Raw genomic sequence first — 22,500 nt, forward strand, 5'->3', positions numbered from 1 at the left:
AAAAATAATAATAATAATAATTATAACAACAAATAAATAAATAAATATCCGAATTCCTTTTTTTTTTAATCCGAAATTCCTGAAGGGCGTAGTCATCAAGTCATCAGTTAAATTCCTCAAGACAATCCTACTGCCTGACAAGTAGGATGTAGGATGTGACCTTCTCTCTCGCTGCTTCTTCTTCATCCTGTAGAAAGGATTAGGATGGAAGACGCGGATTCATTCAGATCTTCAGAAATAATGAAGTTATCAAAAAGGCCTTTTATCTCTATCCCTTTCTCTGTGTAATATCTCTATCGCCTTCTCTATGTTTCTCTCTTACCGCCTGCCTTTTCTTCTCCCTTCTATCTCTAGCTGTCTATTTATCTCTACTTCTTCTTTTCCCTCTCTCTCTCTCTCTCTCCATCATCATCTAGCTGTCCTTCTATCTCTGTCGGTCTCTACTTCTCCCTTCCTTTCTCCCTTCCTTCCTTCCTTCCTTCCTTCCTTCCTTCCTTCCTTCCTTCCTTCCTTCCTTCCTTCCTTCATTCCTTCCTTCCTTCCCCTTTCTCTTTCTCTCTCGCTCTCCATCTTCTACCTGCCCTTCTATCTCGATTTCCCCTTTGCCTACCCTCCTCTCGGTTTATCCCCTTATTACATTTCTCTGCCCCCCCCCCTTTAAAACAACAAATAACAACAACAACAACAACAACAACCAAGGCCTTGTACTCACCTCTCTTCTGCATGAACGAGAACAGTTCATCGAGAAACTCCTTCCGTTTTAAGTCATCGCTGAGCTCGTACAGCTGTTAAAAAGAGAGAGAAAAAGTGTTATTCACGTAATCGATAAAAACTGCTTTGCATAAGTAATTATATAATTCATTAATAACTTGTTCAGATATTTGCAATTTTCCACGTATTGCCACATATACTCAAGTTTAATTATTTTTTAAATAGAATATGACATAAAAATGTACAAAAACGTCTTTTTTCAGACGAAGCAAAACTACTATGTTAATAAAGCTAAAATGCAATACAATAGACAGTCGTCTACACTACCATGCCAGACGCGAAATGTATTCGACCAAAGAAAGGAGGAGGAAGAAGAAGAAGAAGAAGAAGAAGAAGAAGAAGAAGAAGAAGAAGAAGAAGAAGAAGAAGAAGAAGAAGAAGAAGAAGAAGAAGAAGAAGAAGAAGAAGAAGAAGAAGAAGAAGAAGAAGAAGAAGAAGAAGAAGAAGAAGAAGAAGAAGAAGAGAAGGAGGAGAAGAAGAAGGAGAAGGAGAAGGAGAAGGAGAAGGAGAAGAAGGAGAAGGAGGAGCAGGAGAAGGAGAAGGAGGAGAAGGAGGAGAAGGAGGAGAAGGAGGAGAAGGATAAGAAGGAGAAGAAGGAGAAGAAGGAGAAGAAAAAGAAGACGAAGACGAAGACGAAGACGAAGACGAAGAAGAAGAACAACAACAACTAAACAACAACAACAACAATAACATCAAAACAACAAACAAAAAAGTAAACTGACCTCAATCATAAAATAACAACTGAATATCGAAACAAAAGACGTAAATGAACAAAACCAGACACGAGTATTTCAAGATCGATCCACCAGCGGGCGTCGCGCTCATTAACCACCTGCACTCGCGTCATAGTGATAAAAAAATATGTATAAACTGAACAAAAATAAATTACAGACATAATAAAAATTAATTTACTTAACCTGCCCCCCCCCAAAAAAAAAAAAAATAATAAAAAAAAAATTAATCTCGCATGCCACCTGCACTACGATCGCAATACACACACCTATATCTATCTATTTATAACTCTCTATCTCTCTATCAATACTCTTTTTTTTATAAACCAAAAACACCAACCTCGAGTCGCACCTCGAACCACGTGCATCGGGCTCGCAATCCGATAACATTTGCATAAACAGAACATTAATTCCCGACCCGACTTTTGATGACTTAACTGATCATCAGCGCCATTACTCACAGATGCAGACAATTTTTTTTTAGCCTCATTAACTCCCAATAAAAATGTCACCAAATTAGCTAATTGGTTGCCTACGTAAAGCTGTCTATGTAATTATCAAAGGGTGTGATTTAATTTTTTATTTTCTATATATATATTTTTTGACGAAATGTTCTGTGGCGCAAGGGTGTCGGTCGCCGCTGTTGCAATATCTGAAGCGATGGTTATTTTATTTATACAATTTTATCCTTTTTCCTTTTAATCAGAGGTTGGTGAAAAGGTTAAATGTTTTTCTTTTTCCTTCTTTTTTTCATTTTGTTTAATCCGCGGTTGCCGAAAATGTAACCCTACTTAATCTATGGCAGCCATTTTACATCCATATACAACCCATGACAACCTTTTACGACCATATACCATGCCCAACCCGATCGCAATCATATCCCAACCTCTTGCAACCCATTAAACAACATCTTGCACCATGTACAACCTATTGCAACCCATTAGACTCCCATAACAACCGCATAACAACCATTCCGTCCAAATAACGACACAACAACCCATTACACACCTACAACTACCACACAACAGCCCATTCCGCCCATTTAGCAACGGCACAACAACCCATTCCGCCCACACCGGATCGCGGAGACGACGGGGCACCGCTTGGGATGGGCGTGGCTGGCTCGGGCGTGGGCGCGGGGCCTGGGACTCTCTTAAAAGATGTTCCAAGAGTTCATCACGGGCGTGAAGGGTAAAAATGACTTCAATAATTAGCGAGATATCAGCAGCGAGTGAGAGAGGGTGGGTGGGAGAGAGGGAGAGGGAGAGGGGGGAAGGGAAGGGGGAGCGGAGGAGGGGGAGGAAGAGAGAGAGAAGGAGAGAGAAAAAAAAGAAAGAAAACCAATTGACTGACGGACTGACTTGACTGATTGACCGAAGGAAACCCGCATTGCTTTTGCCGGAATAAGACCTCGCCCATCTATTTACAAGGAGCTATTTCTTGAGCGCAGAAAGACTCGAGTCACACACGCCCGCTGTGCGCCTCACTTAATTGTTTCGTGGGCGGGATGGGCGGGCCGGTACCCTTCCTGGCGTGAGGGAGTGGCTGTAGGACATTGAGATATGGTGTAGGGGGGGGGGGGTTGCATCGGTGGGGGAGGGATTGGAGAAAGAGAGAGGGGGAAGAGGGGAGGGGAGGGAGAAAGACGGAGGAGGGGAAAGGAGAAAGATGGAGGAGGGAAAGAGGGGAAAATAAGGAGAGAGAGAGAGAGAGAGAGAGAGAGAGAGAGAGAGAGAGAGAGAGAGAGAGAGAGAGAGAGAGAGAATTGAATGTCCACGTGACTATAAACACAACAAAGTCAGCATATATAAAGAGGGGGAGGAGGGGGGGGGGGGTAGTGTCACCTGTAAAACAGATGATACAGGAGAAGAAGGGTCGGGGAGGGGAAAAGGGGAGAGCCGCCGAGGGGAGGGAGGGTGTCAAGTGTCAGAGAGGCGTGCGGGCGTGGCACTCTCTCGGCTTAATGACTCCTTGGATTGTGACACCGGACACCTGTGCGCTGCGCCAATATCCCCCCCCCCACCCCACCCCCCACCCAACTCTCCGCCCGGGCCGCCTGTCTGCACCTGCGTCGGTATTTAAGAATTATGCTCGTATCCCCCGAGTATGTTATAGAAAGAATACTCGTATCCCCCTGAGCATGTTATAAAATCCCCCCCTAAATTATGGTCGTATCCCCAGCACCTCCTATAATTGTGCTCGCGTCCCCTTAGTCTCCTTCATAATCGTCTTCGTCGCCTCGGAGTACATTTCAAAGCGATGTTCATATGCCCCGAGTACATTTTAAAACCACGCTCGTAGCCCTTGAGTAAACACTATTCTCATCCGCTGTCTACACCTCATTCGCCGAAAGAAATATGATTATTATAGCGCGCATAATTACCAGCTAACAGTGATGGTCCCCTCGAGGTGTGGGAAGCTGTCTATCCGATCGGGAAATTCAATCACTATTAAAGGTTAATCTTAAAAAGCATCGCTGCCATTAATGTAACGCTGGGAATTGCACATTGCACATATCCTGTCAGATACACCCCGTCAGACACACCTTGCAAGACACACCCTACTCACCACATAACCTCACACCACTCGTTCGCACTACACTCCTACTCATACATGCACCATACTCACTCGCACCTTACTCACTCCTCCTTACTCACTCCACCTACTCACTCCTCCTTACTCCTCCTCCTTACTCCGACCCGCCCGCTAGCCCTCCACTTGCAGGCCAAGGCGAGTGGAGCGAGTGAAATATATCCGTAATACGGAACAAATCATATTCGCACATCATGCATGTTCAAGCAACTGCATCAAAAACCTGTTCCAGCTCTGAGGTGATATTATTTACATACGGACCGGTTGGCCTGCCACACAAAGCCGGCCCCGGGTTGTAAGTCTTGATAGGTCTCTTTAATTCACAGCTCGACCCTCCCTCCCTCCCTCCCTCTCTCCCTCCCTCTCCCCCTCCCTCTCCCCCTCCCTCTCTCTCTCCCTCCTGTGCCTCCCTCTCTTCTTCCCTTGCTCCATCCTTCTCTCTCTCCCTCCCTCCTACCCCTCACTCTCTTCTTCCCTCCCACCCTCTCGTCCCTCCCTCCCTCCCTCTCTCCCTCCCTCTCCCTCTCTCCCTCTCTCTCTCCCTCCCTCTCTTCTTCCTTCGCTCCATCCTTCTCTCTCTCCCACCTGTGCCTCACTCTCTTCTTCCCTCCCATCATCTCGTCCCTCCCGCCCTCCCTCCCTCCCTCCATCTGGCCCGTCTACTCCCTCCCTCCCCCCCTTCCTCCCTCCTATCCCCTCTACATCCCCCTGCTCCCTCCTTCTATCTCTTCTCCTTCTCGTTTATTCAACTTGCCTTCTTCCTCTTCCTTTCCTTCCTCCTCCTTTTCTCCCTCTTTTTCTATCCACAGAAGGACAGACAAACAGAACGAGAATGAGGGGGGGGGAAGCTAAAAATAGAAAGAGAAAGAGAAAAAGGAACGAAAAAGAAAAAGAGAAAGAAAATTAAATCGAAAGAAGGAAAAAAAAAAAAAAAAAAAAAAAAAAACGCAGCGAGAAAACGAATCAGCGTGTATGGAAACCCACTTTCACAATTGTTACCTCCTCCTCCTCCTCCTTCTCCCCCCCTCCCCCTCCTCCTCCCCCCCTCCTTCTCCTCCTCCTCCCCCCCTCCTCCTCCTCCTCCTCCTCCTCCTCCTCCTCCTCCTCCTCCTCCTCCTCCTCCTCCTCCCCCCTCCTCCTCCCCCTCCTCCTCCCCCTCCTCCTCCCCCTCCTCCTCCTCCTCCTCCTCCTCCTCCTCCTCCCCCTCCTCCTCCTCCTCCTCCTCCAGCCGATCACTCACCCTCGCGTGCTCACAACGTGTCGATAAGCGATTATAATGCTATGTCATTAAGGCCCAAAATCGCTAAGGATGTCAGTAGGAGTTCCGCCCATCCGTGCCGACGCCGCTGGACATTAAACGGGCACAAGCTTTCGACGACCGCGAGCCACGCCGTTGTCTTGAGACGTTTGGGTCGTCTACGTCGGAGGCTCGTTGCAAAGTCGTGTTGCAAAGGCTGGGTCGTCCTTCGTGTCGAGTCGTCGTCGTGTTTAGAATCCTTCCTTATCTTTCTTTATCAGGAGTTATGCCTTATCTTAATATTTTTTTAAAGAGGCGATTCCTTTTTTTCCATGTTTTCTTCCATACCTTCAGTCTCAATCTAATCTCTTCTTTCTCAAAAGTTATTCATCATCTTCGAGTTTTCTTTGTCCGAAATCGTTCCTCGTCCTACGTTTCCTTAATTCCCTACCTCGAGCTTTTTATCAGAAGCTCTCCCTTACCTTAACGCTCTCGCCAGGAGTTATTCCTTATCTCAAGTTCTTTCTTTTTTTCTTATCGGGAGTGTCTTTCGGATAATCTCCCCGTGTAACTTTTCTTGGCAGTTCTCTCTCCCAGTTGCCTTCACCGGAGACCTGAACTGATAGGTCTTCCCCAAAAGTCGTCATCATCAGTTTTCCTCGACGATCTCCGCCGTGGGTCTTCTTAAGGACCTCTTGCTTCGCATTTACTTTTTCTTCATCAAACCTCTTTTTTTTAATCGAGAAAGATTCTTGTATTTTGTGTGTGTGTTTGTTGCAAATTCGAGATTGATTTACCGAGTTGCGAAAGTGGTTTACCGAGTACCGTAATTCCTAAAGAAAATATACAATTAAACAGACGAGAATCAACGAACCATACAAGATTTTTCCTTTTTTTTTTTTTTTTACAAGCAACGCCAGAGCTGCTAAAGAACCCGCTGTCTCCCGTCTATCCCCGCGGCCATAAGAGACTCAATCCATATGCGACAACATAAGTACAAAGAACAGTGCCTGTTGCCAAGCCTCCTCCCCCAACCCCCTATTCACTCCCCACTCCTCCCTTCCCCCTTTCCTCCCGTTCCCTTAAGCCCTTCCTGCAAGCACCTTTTCTCCCTCCTCCCTCCTCCCTCCTCCCTTCCTCTCCAACCCTCTTCCCTCCCCCTTCCTCTACCATTAGAAAGCGGCATGGGGAAGACACACCAGCCAATCCCCCGGGTCGCCATTGTCACACACACGCCCCCTGCACGACATGGAAGTTCCCTCCCTCCCCCTCCCTCTCCCCGCCCCCCTCCCCCGCCCAACAAACTGTCATAAGGCCCAGGAAGCGGAGAGCAAACAACAATGATAATCACATGGCAGCGCAAGGAGGGGGAGGGAGGGGAAGGGAAGGAGGGGGAAGCAGAAGTTGCGACTTATAATAACGGAGATAATGATAGTATTGAAGAGGGAGAGAACGAGATAGGGGGGGAGGGGAAAGGAGTGGAGAGGAAGGGGGAGATAATGATAGTTTTTGAGAGAGAGAGAGAGGGGGGGGAGATATAAAGAGAGAGAAGAGAGGGGGGGAGAAAGAGATGGAAAGGGAGAAAGATAAAGAAGGAGAAAGAGGGAGAGGAAGAGAGAGGGAGGGAGAACGAGAGAAAAAAGAGATAAATAGGGAGATAAAGATAGAAAAAGAGAGAACGAAAGAAAGAGAAAAGAAGAGAAACAGAGAGGAGAGGGGGGGAGAGTAGAGGAGGGAAGGGGAGTGCCAGGCCGAGGAGAAACCCGACCCGCCCGCCATCCGTCACTTGCCATTTTGGATGCCTCCTTTGCAAAGAAAGACGAGACGAGGAGCGAGCCGCCCGGAGCCTCGGTCGCGGCGGAGGCTTCGCGCTTCCCTCCTCACGGGTGCTTCTTCTGCGTCGCCTACGAGCTCAATGATAATAATAATAATAATAATTATAATAGTAATTATGATGATGATGATGATGATGATGATGATGATGATGATGATAACAATAATAACAATGATAATAATAATGATAGTAATAATGATAACAATAATAATAACACTACATGCCGTATCGCACCTCCGCCCGCGCCACGCCCACGCCCGCCCGCAGCCCGAGCGCACGGCTCAGGCATCCCCGGCCTCCGTCCCACGCGCCCGCCGGAGACCCGTCGCTCACACATTATTACTCACCACAAAATATGTCCTCCAGCAAGAGCATGTCAAAAATATCAATTGCCATCTTGAAAGTTTATAATGCAAACGAGCCCGAAGGCAGCGCTCGCCTCCCAGAAGCGTTCGCTCAGCCGCAGCCGCTCGGCGCGCGCGCGGACGAACCTCGGCGGGAGAGGGCGAAGCCGCGCGGCGCCGGCGGAGCGAGCTCGACCGACCCCGCAATGCCATGATCCTGCAATTGATGCCTAACAATTATATGCAATAACAGATCAACTTCCAAACGACGAAACGACTTCGCAATTACTTGCAACAGCCTGATCAGCTTGCAAACCGCCAAGCCACTTCACAATTAACTATAATAATTGATTCAGCTCTTGCCTTGCCAAGCCCATAAATCGACTGCAATAACTGATTGCCTTGCAACACATCAAACGGCCGCAGCGCCCAAGTTGCAGACATAATTCCACTTCCATAAGGCGTATAATAATAAAGCCGAGACATGTAAATGAGGGGATGACTAACGCTTCTTTCCCCCAGAACCAAATGCAACCCGATTCCTTTATTGCTCAGGGAGCCGTCTTGGTTTTTTTTACTTTGTCGATCTATCTCGGCCTCGCCCTTCTTTCTTGCCTGTCCATCGCCTCCCCATATCTCCCTGCCCTCCTTGTCTCCCTCCTCTCTACGCCCCCTCCCCTCCACCCCCCTCCATCAGTTCCCTCTATCAAGGTCTAGCGCCCTTCGTCTTAATCCCCCCCCCCACCCCCCCGGCAGACAATGGCAGGGCCGGCCGCCATTAGCATGCATCTCGGCGCAAATTGACGGTTCGGGCGGCGGGACGTCGCGGCCGACGCTCGATGGATCCCCGATAGTCGGCCGACCTGTCTGGCGGCGGACGGGCGCTCGGGGCCGATTACAGGCGCGGCAGGTCGGCCCGGTCGGGGCGACGACCCGACGTTGCTCAGGCGGTTGTCGGGCCCCGTAATGGCGCTCTTATGCCCACAATGCTAACTGATGCTCAAGTGCTTACTGATGCCACCGCGCGGACCCCCCCCCCCCCCCCCCCCCCCCCAGCCACTCCACTCCGATCGCTCACAAGACAGTCACTTAACACGCACCCTTGCAGTCCACCCCCGCGGCCGTGATAACTCCGCAACAACCCTCGTGCAGAGACTCACTCCGAAGGGGCAGCCTTCGCACACGGCGTCCATCTTCCGCTCGCGCCAACCAATCAATCAATCAATCAATCAATCAACCAATCAATCAATCAATCAATAAAAATAAGAATAAGAAGAAAAGCGAACCAAACAGAAGAAAAACGCGACGAGGCGAGAGCCAACCTCACGCGGACGCAACCGCACATGCCTGCCACTGCAGAGCCACTCCCCAGGCGGGCGGAGTCACTCCACTTCCTCCGCAGCCGACAGGAAGATGACATAATTACCCACCCGAGGAAAACGAAGGCATCCCCGGCCCCGAGTGCTCGCTGTTCCGGGGAAATGCGAACCGTTTTCCGCCGTAATGCGTGTCGCGCGGGGTCCAGGGCGCAGGGGAAGGCGGGACAAGACAAGAGCCCATTACACTCGGAACGAAACCAAAGCGGATATATTCACCGCAGACAGAAGGCAAAACATAAGGTACGTCTCGCCATTTGAATTTACAAGCGCGGCGATCTGAATAAATCTTCCAAGCAGTTTAAACTATTCAAATGGAGATTTAATCGGGGGGGAAATTGAGATGACGCCAGAATTTCGCAAACGGGGAACTTAATATCAAGAGAATGTGCCCGTCTGGAAGCAATGAACTTATAGTAAAAAAAAAATATATATATATTCTGGGAACACAGTAATAAAATTATAGCTAACAACAACAAAAAAAAAAGAACATAAAAATAATCCTGGGAAAAAAAAAAAATCCAGATGCACAAGACTCCACAAATCCACCGCCGGTTCTCCCTGTTCTCCAACAAATGCCCTTCTCAGCGTAGAACCTAGTCAAGAACAAAGAACGGAAATCCTAAAATCCAGCGCTTGTTCTCCGTGCACTCCTCCGAAGCGAAGAACGAGCGAAGAACAGGATGAGGCCCTAATAGTCAAGAATAAAGAACAAAAAAACACACAAATCCATCACTTCTTCTCCCTCACTCTCCAGAGGCAAAGAAAGACTGAAGGACAGGATAAGGACCTAACAGTAAAGAATAAAGAACAAAAAAAACACTTGTTCTCCCTCACTCCCCAGAAGCGAAGAACGAGCTGAAGAACAGCGAAGGACGGGCAGGCCGTTCCCCCACCACTACACTTACTATATACGGGGACTTGTACGGCTGCCTGCGGGGACTCCTCTGGAAGTCCTCAGCTGTGAAGGGCGACATTATACCGCCTCTCGGACTCTACCCTCGGCTATCCTTCGCGGAAAACGTCCTTGGCGCGATACCACGACTGTCTATTTCTCTTCGCACCGGAATAACTACGCTTCTGCACTTCGCCTGACGCCTCTCGCGCAATCCTTCAAGTCTTTCAAGCACACTTCCTTCGTTTTATGTCCTTCGTATCTGGCGAGTCAAAGGACCCAATATCACAACCTGTGTTTATCTCTTGAACTGAAATAACAACGACAACGCGAGATAAAACGACGGCAACTAATAAACAAGTGAATAAAAACACTCTTGCTTTCTTGTCCCAAGACCTGTTTTACTAAGCAAGGAACACGAGCCCAGTGCTCATTTCGTGGCACTCGCTGGCACTTTCGCTATCAGTGCCGGTGCCTGGAGTTACAGATGTTGGGAGGGGAAAGGGGGGGGGGCGTGGGTACAACGGACCCCCCCAAACACACGCGGACTCGCCACCTCCACACATGGAATTCCTTGCCGCTGTTAACATTTAGAGAGGCGAGTAAAGTCAATTCATTGCGCAATCTGGTTATCCGCCGCGGGCCACACTGGAAGGCAGAATTACGGGTTCAGCGAGGGAATTAAAGGCAGCATTAGGGCTCGATTAAGGGACAGGCGATCACAAATGACGACCCAGCAACTCTTTGTCCCCCAGCAGAGGGATCTGGCGTTATTTTAATCCACACGCCCCCACCCGCCCCCACACACCACCCGCTTACCACCCGCAGGGGCGGCCACCACACCACGCCCGCAGCACAGTGATAACCTCCCACGCATATGGTCGGCTTTCCTACTGGCTTACGCATACATTTTCGCCCCTATGGCTCTCGCTAGAAATGTAAAAGTTTATTATACCTCGGGTCTTTGTGGTGGATTATGACTCTCTTACTAAAGTGAAAGAGAAAAATGTTAAAGATTCAAAATACTGATGTAATCTGCTGTTTTAACTTAGAGGAAAGCAGCAGAGTAATAATTATGGCATAAAAGCCGCTAACACATTCTTTTTTCTCACGACCCATAATTCTGCGTTCATTATGCGCGTCCCGGGAAGTCATTGAACACTGTCACGTTCACTATAACCGTCCTTGCAAACGTCACTTTATATAAAAATCGAAGATAATTTCCAGATCTTTCACTCAAAGTTGTACAATCACCGTCACAAAACGCGTTCCACATCTCAGCAGTTCCTCTCCGGCAACGTTCCACGGCAATCAAACTCGCCCAGCTGATAACACCAAACGTTATTGCATCCACGTTGCACACACGGACGAGTCAATTGCAAGCTCTCCCGCTCACTTGGCAACGCTGGCCGCATCCCAACTCCCTGCTCCGCTATTCTCTAGCTCACGACGCTGTACACATTTGGCTGAAATTAATCTCCTGCACTGACGCTATTAATCACCCCGGAGTTCAGAGGGGCACGAGACACTAAGTTCCTTGATCGCATTCGGATGGCAAATGATCCCCTTCGCAAGTAAGACTCGATCCTCCGTCATGTCCGACTCGATACCTCACGCGGCGGGGGGGTTGCTAGCGCTTATATATTCTCGGGCCTTTTTAGTTTCGAGATAGCGAGAGCGGGGGCGAGATTGTGCTATTCGAGTGAGTGTTAAGTGCAATTTAAATTCCCGCGTTAGGTTTCAGTTCTTAGGGGACGGAATATGCGATATAACGATGTTCTGTCGCGAAAATACAATTCATTACCCGAATGATCCGTCGGCGACATCTGGCAACCACACCGGTTTTGGCGCGCGTCCCAGCTTATGATGCAACAGCCTCCACCAGGAAATATCTCCCGCGATTACAACCCGACGCCCGCGGCCTTATTTATAAAAAAAAACGAAAACACACAAAAACAGCGCGACGATAAAAAGCGCAGATACACATGTTGCGCCTCTCTGCTCCCTTGCGCGAGGACCAACAGGAGTTCAAGACGCGAGCGAGCGAGGAAGGAAGGGCGCGCTCCAGCCCGTCGGCGCCGCGCGTTTCCCGGGAATGCAATCATCAATCGTGGGTGACGCGCCGTTTCTCAGAAATAAAGTGAGTCATGATTAAACACTCCGCACGTATCATTTCTCACGAGGGAAGTCCGGGACGGGGCGAACGGGTGAGAAATGTGAAAGTGTCACTGACAAAGGAACGCGACTCGGATAACAAATCTCCGCGCCGACACATCATACCCGCGCCGAGGTGACGTTCATTAATGGCCGTCGCGCAATGATGGGGAAAAAAAAGCTTAATTAAGTAAGCGTGGAAGTTCGTAAATCACGAAAACCTCAAAATAGTATATACCCGGGCATTAACTTTCACGGCGGGTATTCTGGGCGGCCGCGAGTGAATCCTTTGCGATTTCACTTCTCGCTCAAGTTCTCCCGATCTGCCGACATTCCACGCCGCGACGCCCTCCCGCACTCACCTGGAAGCCTCGGCAGGTGCACAAAGGGCGTTGTGACACCCGCGCTCGGTGCCAGGCCCGCCCGAATCCGCCGCCCTGGCGTCAGGCAAGGTCAACGAGGAGTTAGCTGAAGTTAGCCTGATAAGAGTATCAGACAATGCCCTCGCATGACAAACAACTGTTCAAACAATCACAGAAAAAAACAAGGAAAACAGACTAACAAAATAACAAGTGACTAATAACCCCGCGCCATACCAGATCCTCCTCGCCGACAACCGAATCGAGGAGGAATGTCCACGTATGGGAAGATCCGAGCCGCCGAGGCCACGTTTCCGGCGCGGCCTCCAATCCCTCGCCCTTTACAGTCTTACTATTCGCTGCAATCAACTTTTTTCTCGCTCCCTCTCGTCAGCTAACCGGGAGGATTTTCCCATTACGCGAGAAACTCGATACTTCCTGGACAGACAATAAAATGATACTTTCTAATACTGGGAATTAATGAAACCAGGCCGGTGAGCTCATCGCATGAATCATGCCTAATCACTTACGCATGCTACCCATTAATTCCCCATTCTCTCTATCACGTTTTTTTTCTCTTCCTCATTCATTTTCTCTATTTACCTTTCTTTATGGCTCTCTCTTTTTTCTGTCCCTCTTTCACTCTGCCCACCCTCTCTCTCCCTCTCTTTCTCTCTTTCTTTCTTTTCTTTCTTTCTTTCTTTCTTTGTTTCACCTCTCTCTCTTTCGTTCTTTCTTTCATTCTCTCTCTCTTTCGTTCTTTCTTTCATTCTCTCTCTCTCTCTCTTTCTCTCTTGCTCTTTCTCTCTGCGATATCCTGATCTCTACCGATTTACGTCTGTAGTGGTATTTAGACAGCAGTCTAAGAAAAAGCGGGTGAGAACATTATATTGAAAACAAGCAGGCGATGAGTGATGATGATCTTTCTTCTTCCCTCTTCCCCGTTCTCTTCTCCCCATCTCCTCTTTTTCCTATCAACCCTTCTCTCCCTTTCCCATCCCTTTTATACCCTCTCCCTTTTCCTCACTCCTTGTGTCCTCCCCTCTCTCCTCTCTCCCCTCTCCCTCTCCCGCACTCTTCCCTCTTCTATCTCCCCTCCTACCCCCCTTACCTCTTCTATCTCCCCTTCTACCCCCTTTACCTCTTCTATCTCCCCTCCCTCCCCCCTCCTCTCTTCTATCCCCCTCGCCTCTCTCAATCCCCTCTCCCCCCGTCCCCCACCACCCACCCACCACGCGGGAGTTTATACCGACCCTATCACTCACTTTATCATCATCGCGCGCGTGGGTGTAATGGGAAATACTCGGGAGGAGCGTTAAATATAAACCTCGAGGGCCTCCTTTTCCCCGGAAACGCGCCGACCGTCCCGCGTTTTTTTTTTTTTTTTTTTTTTTTTTCAACGTCGACGATACACAAACGGAGGCGGCCGCGGAGGAAATGGCTCGGCGGCACTAAATCTCCTGCAGGACGGAGGAGCGACGGACGGGCCCGGGAGCGGAAGGGAGCCTGCTTTGTACACGAGGCAAGGGCGGCGGACTTTCGTGCGGCGGCGCGTGGACCTCCTCCTCGACTTTATGTTTATGAAGTATTGCTCGTGTAGACCTTGCTCGTTCTCTCTCTCTCTCTCTCTCTCTCTCTCTCTCTCTCTCTCTCTCTCTCTCTCTCTCTCTCTCTCTCTCTCTCTCTCTCTTTCCTACCTCCCTCTCGCTCGTTCACCTTCCGTCTCCCTTCCTCCTCTACCCCGCCGCACTCTCCCCCACCAAATAGCACTGACTATAGAAACCGCTGTTTACTTCGCAGGTGCTACTGTTGCTGCTGACCCTCACCCCACCTCCCGCCCGCCCACCGCCCGCCCACCGCCCGCACCTGCATTTATTTCCTCAGTCAAAAGCCTTTATTTGGTCGCTTCGCCTCCGGAGATCAAGACCGGTTGTCGACCTCTTCCTCGCCTTGTCATTCTTCCCGGTTTTATCAATCCCTCCCACTCCCCCCTTTATTCTCTACTTCGTTCTCTTCCTCCCCCTTCGTATTTTTGTTTGAAGGTTCTATCTCTCCCCCTTCTCTCTGGCCACTTATTGTCATTTATTCCCTCTTATCTCTGGCTCATTTTCGTCATTTCCTCTTCCCTTCCACTTCCACCCCCTCAATTTCAATGTTTTATCTCTCTCCCTTTTCCCTAATTATCATTTCTTCTATTTCATCTCTAGCCATTGTCATTTCCTCTCCCCCCCCCCCCCCCATGGATGGATTTCAAAACAGCATTTCACATTCTCAATATCAAGAAGGAGGGAAGGGAGGAAGGAGAAAGGGAGGGAGGTAAGGAAGGAGGGAGGGAAGGAAGGAGGGAGGGAAGGGAGGAGGGAGGGAGGGAGGGAGGGAGGGAGGGAGGGAGGGAGGGAGGGAGGGAGGGAGAGAGGGAAGGGAGGAAAGAGGGAGGGAGGGAAGGGAGGAAGGGAGGGAGGGAGGGAGGGAGAGTAAGGCGAGAAGAGGGGCGCCCTTGGAGGACCACTTGAATCCCGCAGATGCCCCCAGAGGCCTCTTACGCACCCTAGAAGACGTCCTTAAGCCATCCTTGAATCCTTCCTCAGACATCCTACGCATCTCGGAAGAAAATAGTCTTAGACCTCCTTTCCCTTGGTGGTGGTAGGATGGGATGGGAGGGGAGGGGAGGGGAGGGGAGGGGAGGAGACGAGTATAATCCTGCGTGTAAGGCCTAGAGATTTAGTTAATGGCCACACACTTTAATTGTTTACGCAAGTCCAGAAATTCGCGACGTCAGTATGCCCCCCGGGGAGTGCGGGTCGGCGAGGTTGGAGGGAGGGGGAGGGAGGGAGGGAGGGGGAGGGAGGGAGGGAGGGAGGGAGGGAGGGAGGGAGGGAGGGAGGGAGGGAAGGAGGGAGGGAAGGAGGGAGGGTTAGGGGAAGAGGGGGAGAGGGGGAGCGGGAGAGGGAAGGAGGGAGGTGGATTGGGGTAGATGGGGGAGGGAAGTAGAGAGAAGGAGGTGGATAAGGGGAGAGTGGGGAGATGGAGAGGGATAGGTGAAAGGGAGTGGGGAGGAGAGAGGAAAGAGGGCATAGGAGAAACGGATGGGAGAGGGAAGAGGAAAGGGAAGAGGGGAGAAGAAAGGGGAATGGAAAAATGGAAGGGGAGAGATCAACTGGCACAAGGTGGAAAATTAGATAGGAGGATAGGGGAAAAGGGGGAAAGGTAGAGACGAGAGGGAAATGACCAGAAGCGAGGGGAGGGGAGGGGAGAGGGCGAGAGGTAAGGTAGGGGAGGGGATGGCGAGGAGAGGAGGAGAGGATGAGGAGCGGGAGAGGAGAGAAGGAGAGAGAAGGGGGAGGAAGAGAGGGAGGGGAAAGGAGAGGAAGAGAGGGAGAGCAACGGAGGAGAGAGAGCGAGAGAAGGAAAGGGAGAGAAAGAGAGAGCGGGAGGAGGGGGGGGGGAAGGGAAAAGGGACTCGATCCAGCATCAAAACAATGCGATCGTATCACGTGGGTGCCCCGGGGGTCGAGCGATAGCAGACTGCGCCTCGGAATTCAAGCACAACTCGAGCAAAATTAGGTTTCGCCCAAATGCTGACCTGAATAATTATTGAATTAAGACCTGAAACAGTGCATCTGATTTTCAGGTAGAAAAAGGAAGAGAGAGAATGTTTGGGGTAATTAAGATGTTGATAGAGAGAGAGAAAAAGAAAGAAAACGAAAGGGGGAAAGAAAATAAGAGAAGAGGACAGAACGGAAGACAAGAGAGAAAGACAGAGAGAAGAAAAAGGAAGAGAAAAGGAGAGAGAGAGCGATTAAGACCGAGAGAAAAGGGAACAAAATAAGGAAAATGAAAGAAAGAGAGGGCGAGAGGGAGAAAGAGAAAGAGAGGAAGACCAAAATACAGTGAAAAAAATGAAAAAGAAAGAAAGAAAGAAAGAAGAAGAGAAAGAGAGAGAAAAAGATAAAGAGAAAGAGAGAAAAGCGAATGGGCACGAGGGTCATCAAAACAATAAGATACTATCAGAGATGGATATTACAAGGCCCGAGGATGTGGATAGTGGTACGCGCCGGGGGGGGGGGGGGGAAGGAGAAGGGGGAGGGAAAAGGAGGAGGGGGAGGGAGAAGGAGGAGGGAGAGAGGGGAAAGAGGAGAGAGTGTGGACGAGTGGGAATGGAGAGGGAGAGGGAGGAGGAGGAGAGAGAAGGGAGAAGGGGGGAGAGGGAAGGAAGAAGGAGATAAGAGAAAATGGAGAAAATTAGGAAGAGTATATAGAATAAGAAGGGGAGAAGGAAGAGAGGGAGAAAGATCGAGAAAGGAGAGGACCTGTGTGTGTGTCTATGTCTGTTTGTCTGTCTGTTTCCCTACACCACTCGTAGCTGCTCTAGTCCCTCGCAGAGAGAGAGAGAGAGAGAGAGAGAGAGAGAGAGAGAGAGAGAGAGAGAGAGAGAGAGAGAGAGAGAGAGAGAGAGAGAGAGAGAGAGAGAGAGAGAGAGAGAGAGAAAGAGAGAGAAAGAGAGAGATAGAGAGAGAAGAGAGAGAGAGAGAGAGAGAGAGAGAGAGAGAGAGAGAGAGAGAGAGAGAGAGAGAGAGAGAGAGAGAGAGAGAGAGAGAGAGAGAGAGAGAGAGAGAGAGAGGGAGAGAGAGAGAAAAGCCGAACAAATCAAGAAGTTAGAACTCTCCCCAAGCAAGCAAACAACCTCCCATACCCCCCACCCACCCCACAATACCCCCCAAGACTCTGGATGGATTACCCCCCGGACGGATTAGCGAATATTAATCCCGCGTAGGATTTACCGGCAAGAAATCTCCCGTTGACTCGCTTCTCTCATCGCGGCATCAAAAACAGGTTGGCAAGCTTATGCGTCTGTCCCTCCGTACTTGTCCTTACGGTCGCTAAGCCCCGGGTAAGTACGTGTAACTGCGCGTTTGTATGGACGCACAAGGGTAATAAAAACGTACTAACTCTTTGTCCCAATGGCGGAGCGCTGAGTGACTCGCCAACATAACCACATCATAGACAAAGACACGTAAGGCACCAAGACGGCCGCAAATCCTCGTCCAAGACACCACCTCATGACTGCCTGTCGTCCCTACCTCCCCCTCCCCCACAATCCCCAACCTTCCCCTCGCTCGTCCATCCCCTATCCTTTACCCTCACCCCACGCCTCTCTATCTTCCCCTCCCTTCCCCCAGCTTCCCCCTCCTCTCCCATCCCCAACCTTCCCCTCCCTTCCCCCATAACATCCCCCAACCTTCCTCTTCTCCCCCATATCACGACAGAAATCTACTCCTCCGCCGTCCTTCAGGGTTCCGTCTCCCACTCCATCACAGCTCCTCCTTCCCCTCAAAACTCCACTCCCTCCACCGCCCACCAGAGCTTCCTTCCACGCCCACCAGAGCTCTATAACCAGTAAAACTCCACCCCCCCCCCCACACCTCCACCCCTCCCCCACACCTCCACCCCTCCCCCACACCTCCACCACTCCCCCACACCTCCACCACTCCCCCCCCATCAGACCTCCCCCCTTCCTCCCGCTCAGAATTCCACCCCCACCCACCCCCACCCCACCCCCACCCGCCTCGAAACAATGTAACAACAACCTCATCTTCCAGGATCGCGGCGTCGCAGATCGGATCACACGGCCATTCCTAAATTCAAAAATCTTAGGAAGATGATAAGCTGTGGATTAGTCCCGCCTCGAGCTCATCGAACTGCGGGCGAGGGGCGCGAGCGACTCTCGCCCTTAGGGTGGTCGTCCCGAGAGGCGAACTTCGACGTTCGCTCGGGGGATTCGTGAACGTCTCCCGTCGAGGATTTCCATATTGTCACCCGCGGAGGCGAAGCGTTTCGTAAAGCATCGTTCGCGGGGGCCATCGCCGTCCCAGTTACGAGGTGGCTGATGGCGGGCGATCCTTTACGGTAAATTCACGGATGGCTGTGATAACGCGGCGATGAGCAGATAAGTACTTCTATGTACTTGGTGAGGCTGTGGCGGGGATTCTGTGATGGAGGAGCCTTCGCGGTGAGATACGAATGTCGCGTCGCTTTTGGAAACTGTTGCGGCAAATAACGTAACTAACGAATGGACGAACTCACGATAAATGACAACAAGTATCTAACATTGCGGCGAACGATGTAACCGCAGTCTTGAAACATCCGCTCCCTTAAACATTTAACATTTAACACTAATCTCTGACCTCTCCTCTCACAGACACAGACAAACTCGCACTCGCACACTCACTCACTCACTCACTCACTCACTCACTGACCCAGGCAACACACTCACTCACTCAAACAGAGATCCTCCCCAGCTCTAAGGACGAAACAATAAAAAAAAACAGAAAAGCTAAAAAAATACGAAAAAATAAATCTCCAGCGCTCGAGCGAAGTGTCACATACAGAGCTGACCCCAAGGGCCGCGTCGGGGAGGTCAACACACTGCCGGGGCTATAATTACAGGAGGCTCGGATCTGTTGATGAGAGGAGGGGGGGAGGGGGAGGGAGGGGAGGGGACATGATATCTTTCCTTCTCATTCTGCCCTTTTTTTTATTCTGATTCTTATTCTTTCTCGTTCTTGTTCTTCTTCCCCCTCTTTCAATTCCTTCTTCTCCTCGCCCCCTTCTTCTTCTTCTTCTTCTTCTTCTTCTTCTTCTTCTTCTTCTTCTTCTTCTTCTTCTTCTTCTTCTTCTTCTTCTTCTTCTTCTTCTTCTTCTTCTCCTTCTCCTTCTCCTTCTCCTTCTCCTTCTCCTTCTCCTTCTCCTTCTCCTTCTCCTTCTCCTTCTCCTTCTCCACCACCACCCCCTTCCACTTCTCCCCGTCCCTCGCCCTCACACCCACCCAAAATACCCCCCCCCCCCTCTCTCTCCCTCTCTCCCTCCTTCTCTCCCACCCACCCACCCACCCTCTTTCCCTCTCTCCCTTCCTCCCCACCCTCCCTCCATCCTCAGGCGACGTCGGCGGTTGATAGGCATCCGGAGACATCTCGAGGACACATTAATATGCTCGATGTCCCATTATTATCTCCGGTTGGCGTGTCCACGGCAAGACCTCGCCCCGCCCACCTCGCCGTGCCACGAAAATCTATCTCTCCCGGTATGACTCGGTATGGCTCGGTATAACTGGTATGCTCCTTCCCGGTAATACATACACCCGTGCTGGTGATGATGATCCGTCCCGGTGTTGATTCGGTCTGGTATGACCCGTCCTGGTATGATTTTTCCCAGCATGACCCGTCCCGGCAAGATCCGAGCTGGTATTACCCAACTCGGCGCTCCTTTCCGATATGATCCAACCCTACGGTGTTTTCGGAGGGGAATAATAATATTAAGACTGTGCGTGTGCGTGACTGTGCGTGTGTGTATGACTGTGTGTGACCGTGCGTGTGTGCGTCTGTGTGCGTGTGCGAGTGTGCGTGTGTGGGGCAGCCTTCGGGGCAGCTTCAGGGCGACATCAATGACGCTATTTATATGCTAATTACATCAAACTCTCCCTTCTAGTTTCGCTTATGACGTCAAGTCCCCTTGCTACAGTTAGAGCGGGAAATTAAATATGTAGCTCTGTATTTCTTTACAAACTTATATACGTGCGTATTGGTGTGTGTGTGTGTGTGTGTGTGTGTGTGTGTGTGTGTGTGTGTGTGTGTGTGTGTGTGTGTGTGTGTGTGTGTGTGTGTGTGAGAGAGAGAGAGAGAGAGAGAGAGAGAGAGAGAGAGAGAGAGAGAGAGAGAGAAAGAGAGAAAGAGAGAAAGAGAGAGAGAGAGAGAGAGAGAGAGAGAGAGAGAGAGAGAGAGAGAGAGAGAGAGAGAGAGAGAGAGAGAGAGAGAGAGAGAGAGAGAGAGAGAAGAAGAGAGAAGAGAGAGAGAGAAAGAGAGAGAGAGAAAGAGAGAGAGAGAAAGAGAGAGAGAGAAAGAGAGAGAGAGAAAGAGAGAGAGAGAAAGAGAGAGAGAGAAAGAGAGAGAAAGAGAGAGAGAAAGAGACAGACAGACAGACAGAATCAGAAAAAACACGACAAAACTCGCCCAGTTCACGAACCACACCAGCCACCAGCAACTACACAACGACCAGATCAACGAAAGCCATTATCCGAACCAGCATTGTAATGAAAGCATCTGTCATCAACGCTAAACTATCGCTGTATAAACTCCCAAGGTTATCAAGGCTGGCAATAAACAGCTTGACCCAAAGGCATTCGATTCCCTTTGACGCGTGAAAAATTAATTCAATTCCCTAAGAGATTAATGATGCACGGGAGAGGGAGGAGGAGGAGGAGGGTAACTAAAAGAAACAGGAGGAACATATTGAAAAAATGTACTATGTTATATGTTTTTTTTTTTTTTGTGTATTTTCTCTCTCTCTCTCTCTCTCTCTCTCTCTCTCTCTCTCTCTCTCTCTCTCTCTCTCTCTCTCTCTCTCTCTCTCTCTCTCTCTCCCTTCCTTCTCTCCTCCCATGCCAGAAACTGCGCCCAAGCTTTCACCTTTTTTTCTCATTTCTCTCCCTATCTCTCTATTCTGTTCCAACTCCTACTCCTTCTCCTCCCTCTCCCTCTCACTACCGTTTCTTTTTTTCTTCTCTTTTTCCTTTTATCCGCGTCAAAAATGGCGCTCGACACAGCGACCCCAAAGGAGGCGACGATCACGTGACAAAAACACACCGCCATCTTTTTTTACAGTCTACCTTTTTGTTACACTGCATAAAAGAGAGGCACTTGTCGGCCTAAATCATATAGCCGATCAACACGTTGAAAAGGCCGTTTACTAGGCTGTGAAATCCGAAGAAGCCGTCGGGTAGGCCTATGCGATGAGTAGGCTAGGGAGGAGGGAAGGAGGGAGGGAGAGAGGGGGGTATCGGTCGGGGAGGATACCCGTACCCATGTGGATCGGAGGATTGGGTATCGTAAAAAGGAGAGAGCGAAGGGAGAGGGGAGAGGGGGAGCGCGATGAGAAAAACAAAATACAAATGGAAAGTTAATCGCTGTAATGAATAACACTCGAACAGACGAGAGAGAGAGAGAGAGAGAGAGAGAGAGAGAGAGAGAGAGAGAGAGAGAGAGAGAGAGAGAGAGAGAGAGAGAGAGAGAGAGAGAGAGAGAGAGAGAGAGAGAGAGAGAGAGAGAGAGAGAGAGAGACAAATAGAGAGTAGAAAGAGAGAGAGGAAAGACACAGAGAGAAAGAGAAGAAAGACACACAGAGAGAAGAAAGAAACATAGAGAGAGAAGAAAGACAGAGAGAGAGAGAGAGAGAGAGAGAGAGAGAGAGAGAGAGAGAGAGAGAGAGAGAGAGAGAGAGAGAGAGAGAGAGAGAGAGAGAGAGAGACAGAAGAAAGACAGAGAGAAAGAGAGAGAAGAATGACAGAGAGATCGATCGAGAAAACCAGAGTTCAAGCCAGCGAGATCCCAGCCAGTGCTTGGGCAAGCCGGCCCGCCGCGCCTCCCTCTCGGGCTGACAATCGGTAGCGCCCATCCTGCTCTCCCGCGACGGACAGGTCCCTTCCTCCCAGCCGGGCCCAGGGACAGGTAGCGCCGCGCAGCCAGGGGTACCGGCGACAGGAGTGGCGCGCCGACGGCAGCTGACCGCTACACATATATCACCGCTGACAACCGCTGACCGTTTGTCTGGTCAGATACTCGCCAGATTCGGAAATAAATCTTTATTGTCAATTCCTTATTTGGAGCCATTCGGGAAATCACTCGGCGCCGATAACATCAACCGCAGAGGCCAAGCTTCCTCGGGATGTATTCATTTCCTCGCAGGAAAAAAAAAAAATCGCCAAATATTTCTTCCCAAACAAGTAAACCGGTAGTTTTCCATATTTCAAGAATGACCGCTTCTTGTAACAATGAAACCTCCATAGTTGTATTAATTTTACATTTAAAAAAAGATAAATACAAATTTCATAATAGCCAACTCTAGTTTTATCAAACTTCCATAGTTTTACTAAACCGACTGATTAATGAAAGACTGCAGCATCATTTTCGGTGACTTCACAACGACCTACCAGAACGACTGAGCGTTCGTGGTCATCGCTATGATCCCGTGTATGAATACGTGATCATGGTTAAATAAAACGAATTGAATATATCATGATTATGCCCATGTCTCCGGGGCGCCCGAGTATCCTGAATCTCCTTTCTTGGAGGTCCTCCCTGTACACTAGCCGTGCTTCTCGCAGCCCTTAGGTCATCCTTATACTCTAAAATGCCCTTCCCGTGGCCCTGAGGTC

General features: G+C 49.9%; 1 protein-coding gene across 1 annotated transcript in view; it reads right to left on the reverse strand.

Moving 5' to 3' along the window:
* Positions 1-22,500, reverse strand: part of LOC125047775 (AT-rich interactive domain-containing protein 3A-like) — a 247,410-nt gene that overhangs the window by 70,001 nt on the left and 154,909 nt on the right. The window contains exon 6 of the mRNA XM_047646212.1: positions 713-785. Coding sequence (XP_047502168.1) covers positions 713-785 — 73 coding nt within the window. The remainder of the gene's footprint in view (positions 1-712; positions 786-22,500) is intronic.

Source organism: Penaeus chinensis, chromosome 42 (assembly GCF_019202785.1).
Source record: "Penaeus chinensis breed Huanghai No. 1 chromosome 42, ASM1920278v2, whole genome shotgun sequence".
In the NCBI taxonomy this organism is placed as follows: domain Eukaryota; kingdom Metazoa; phylum Arthropoda; class Malacostraca; order Decapoda; family Penaeidae; genus Penaeus; species Penaeus chinensis.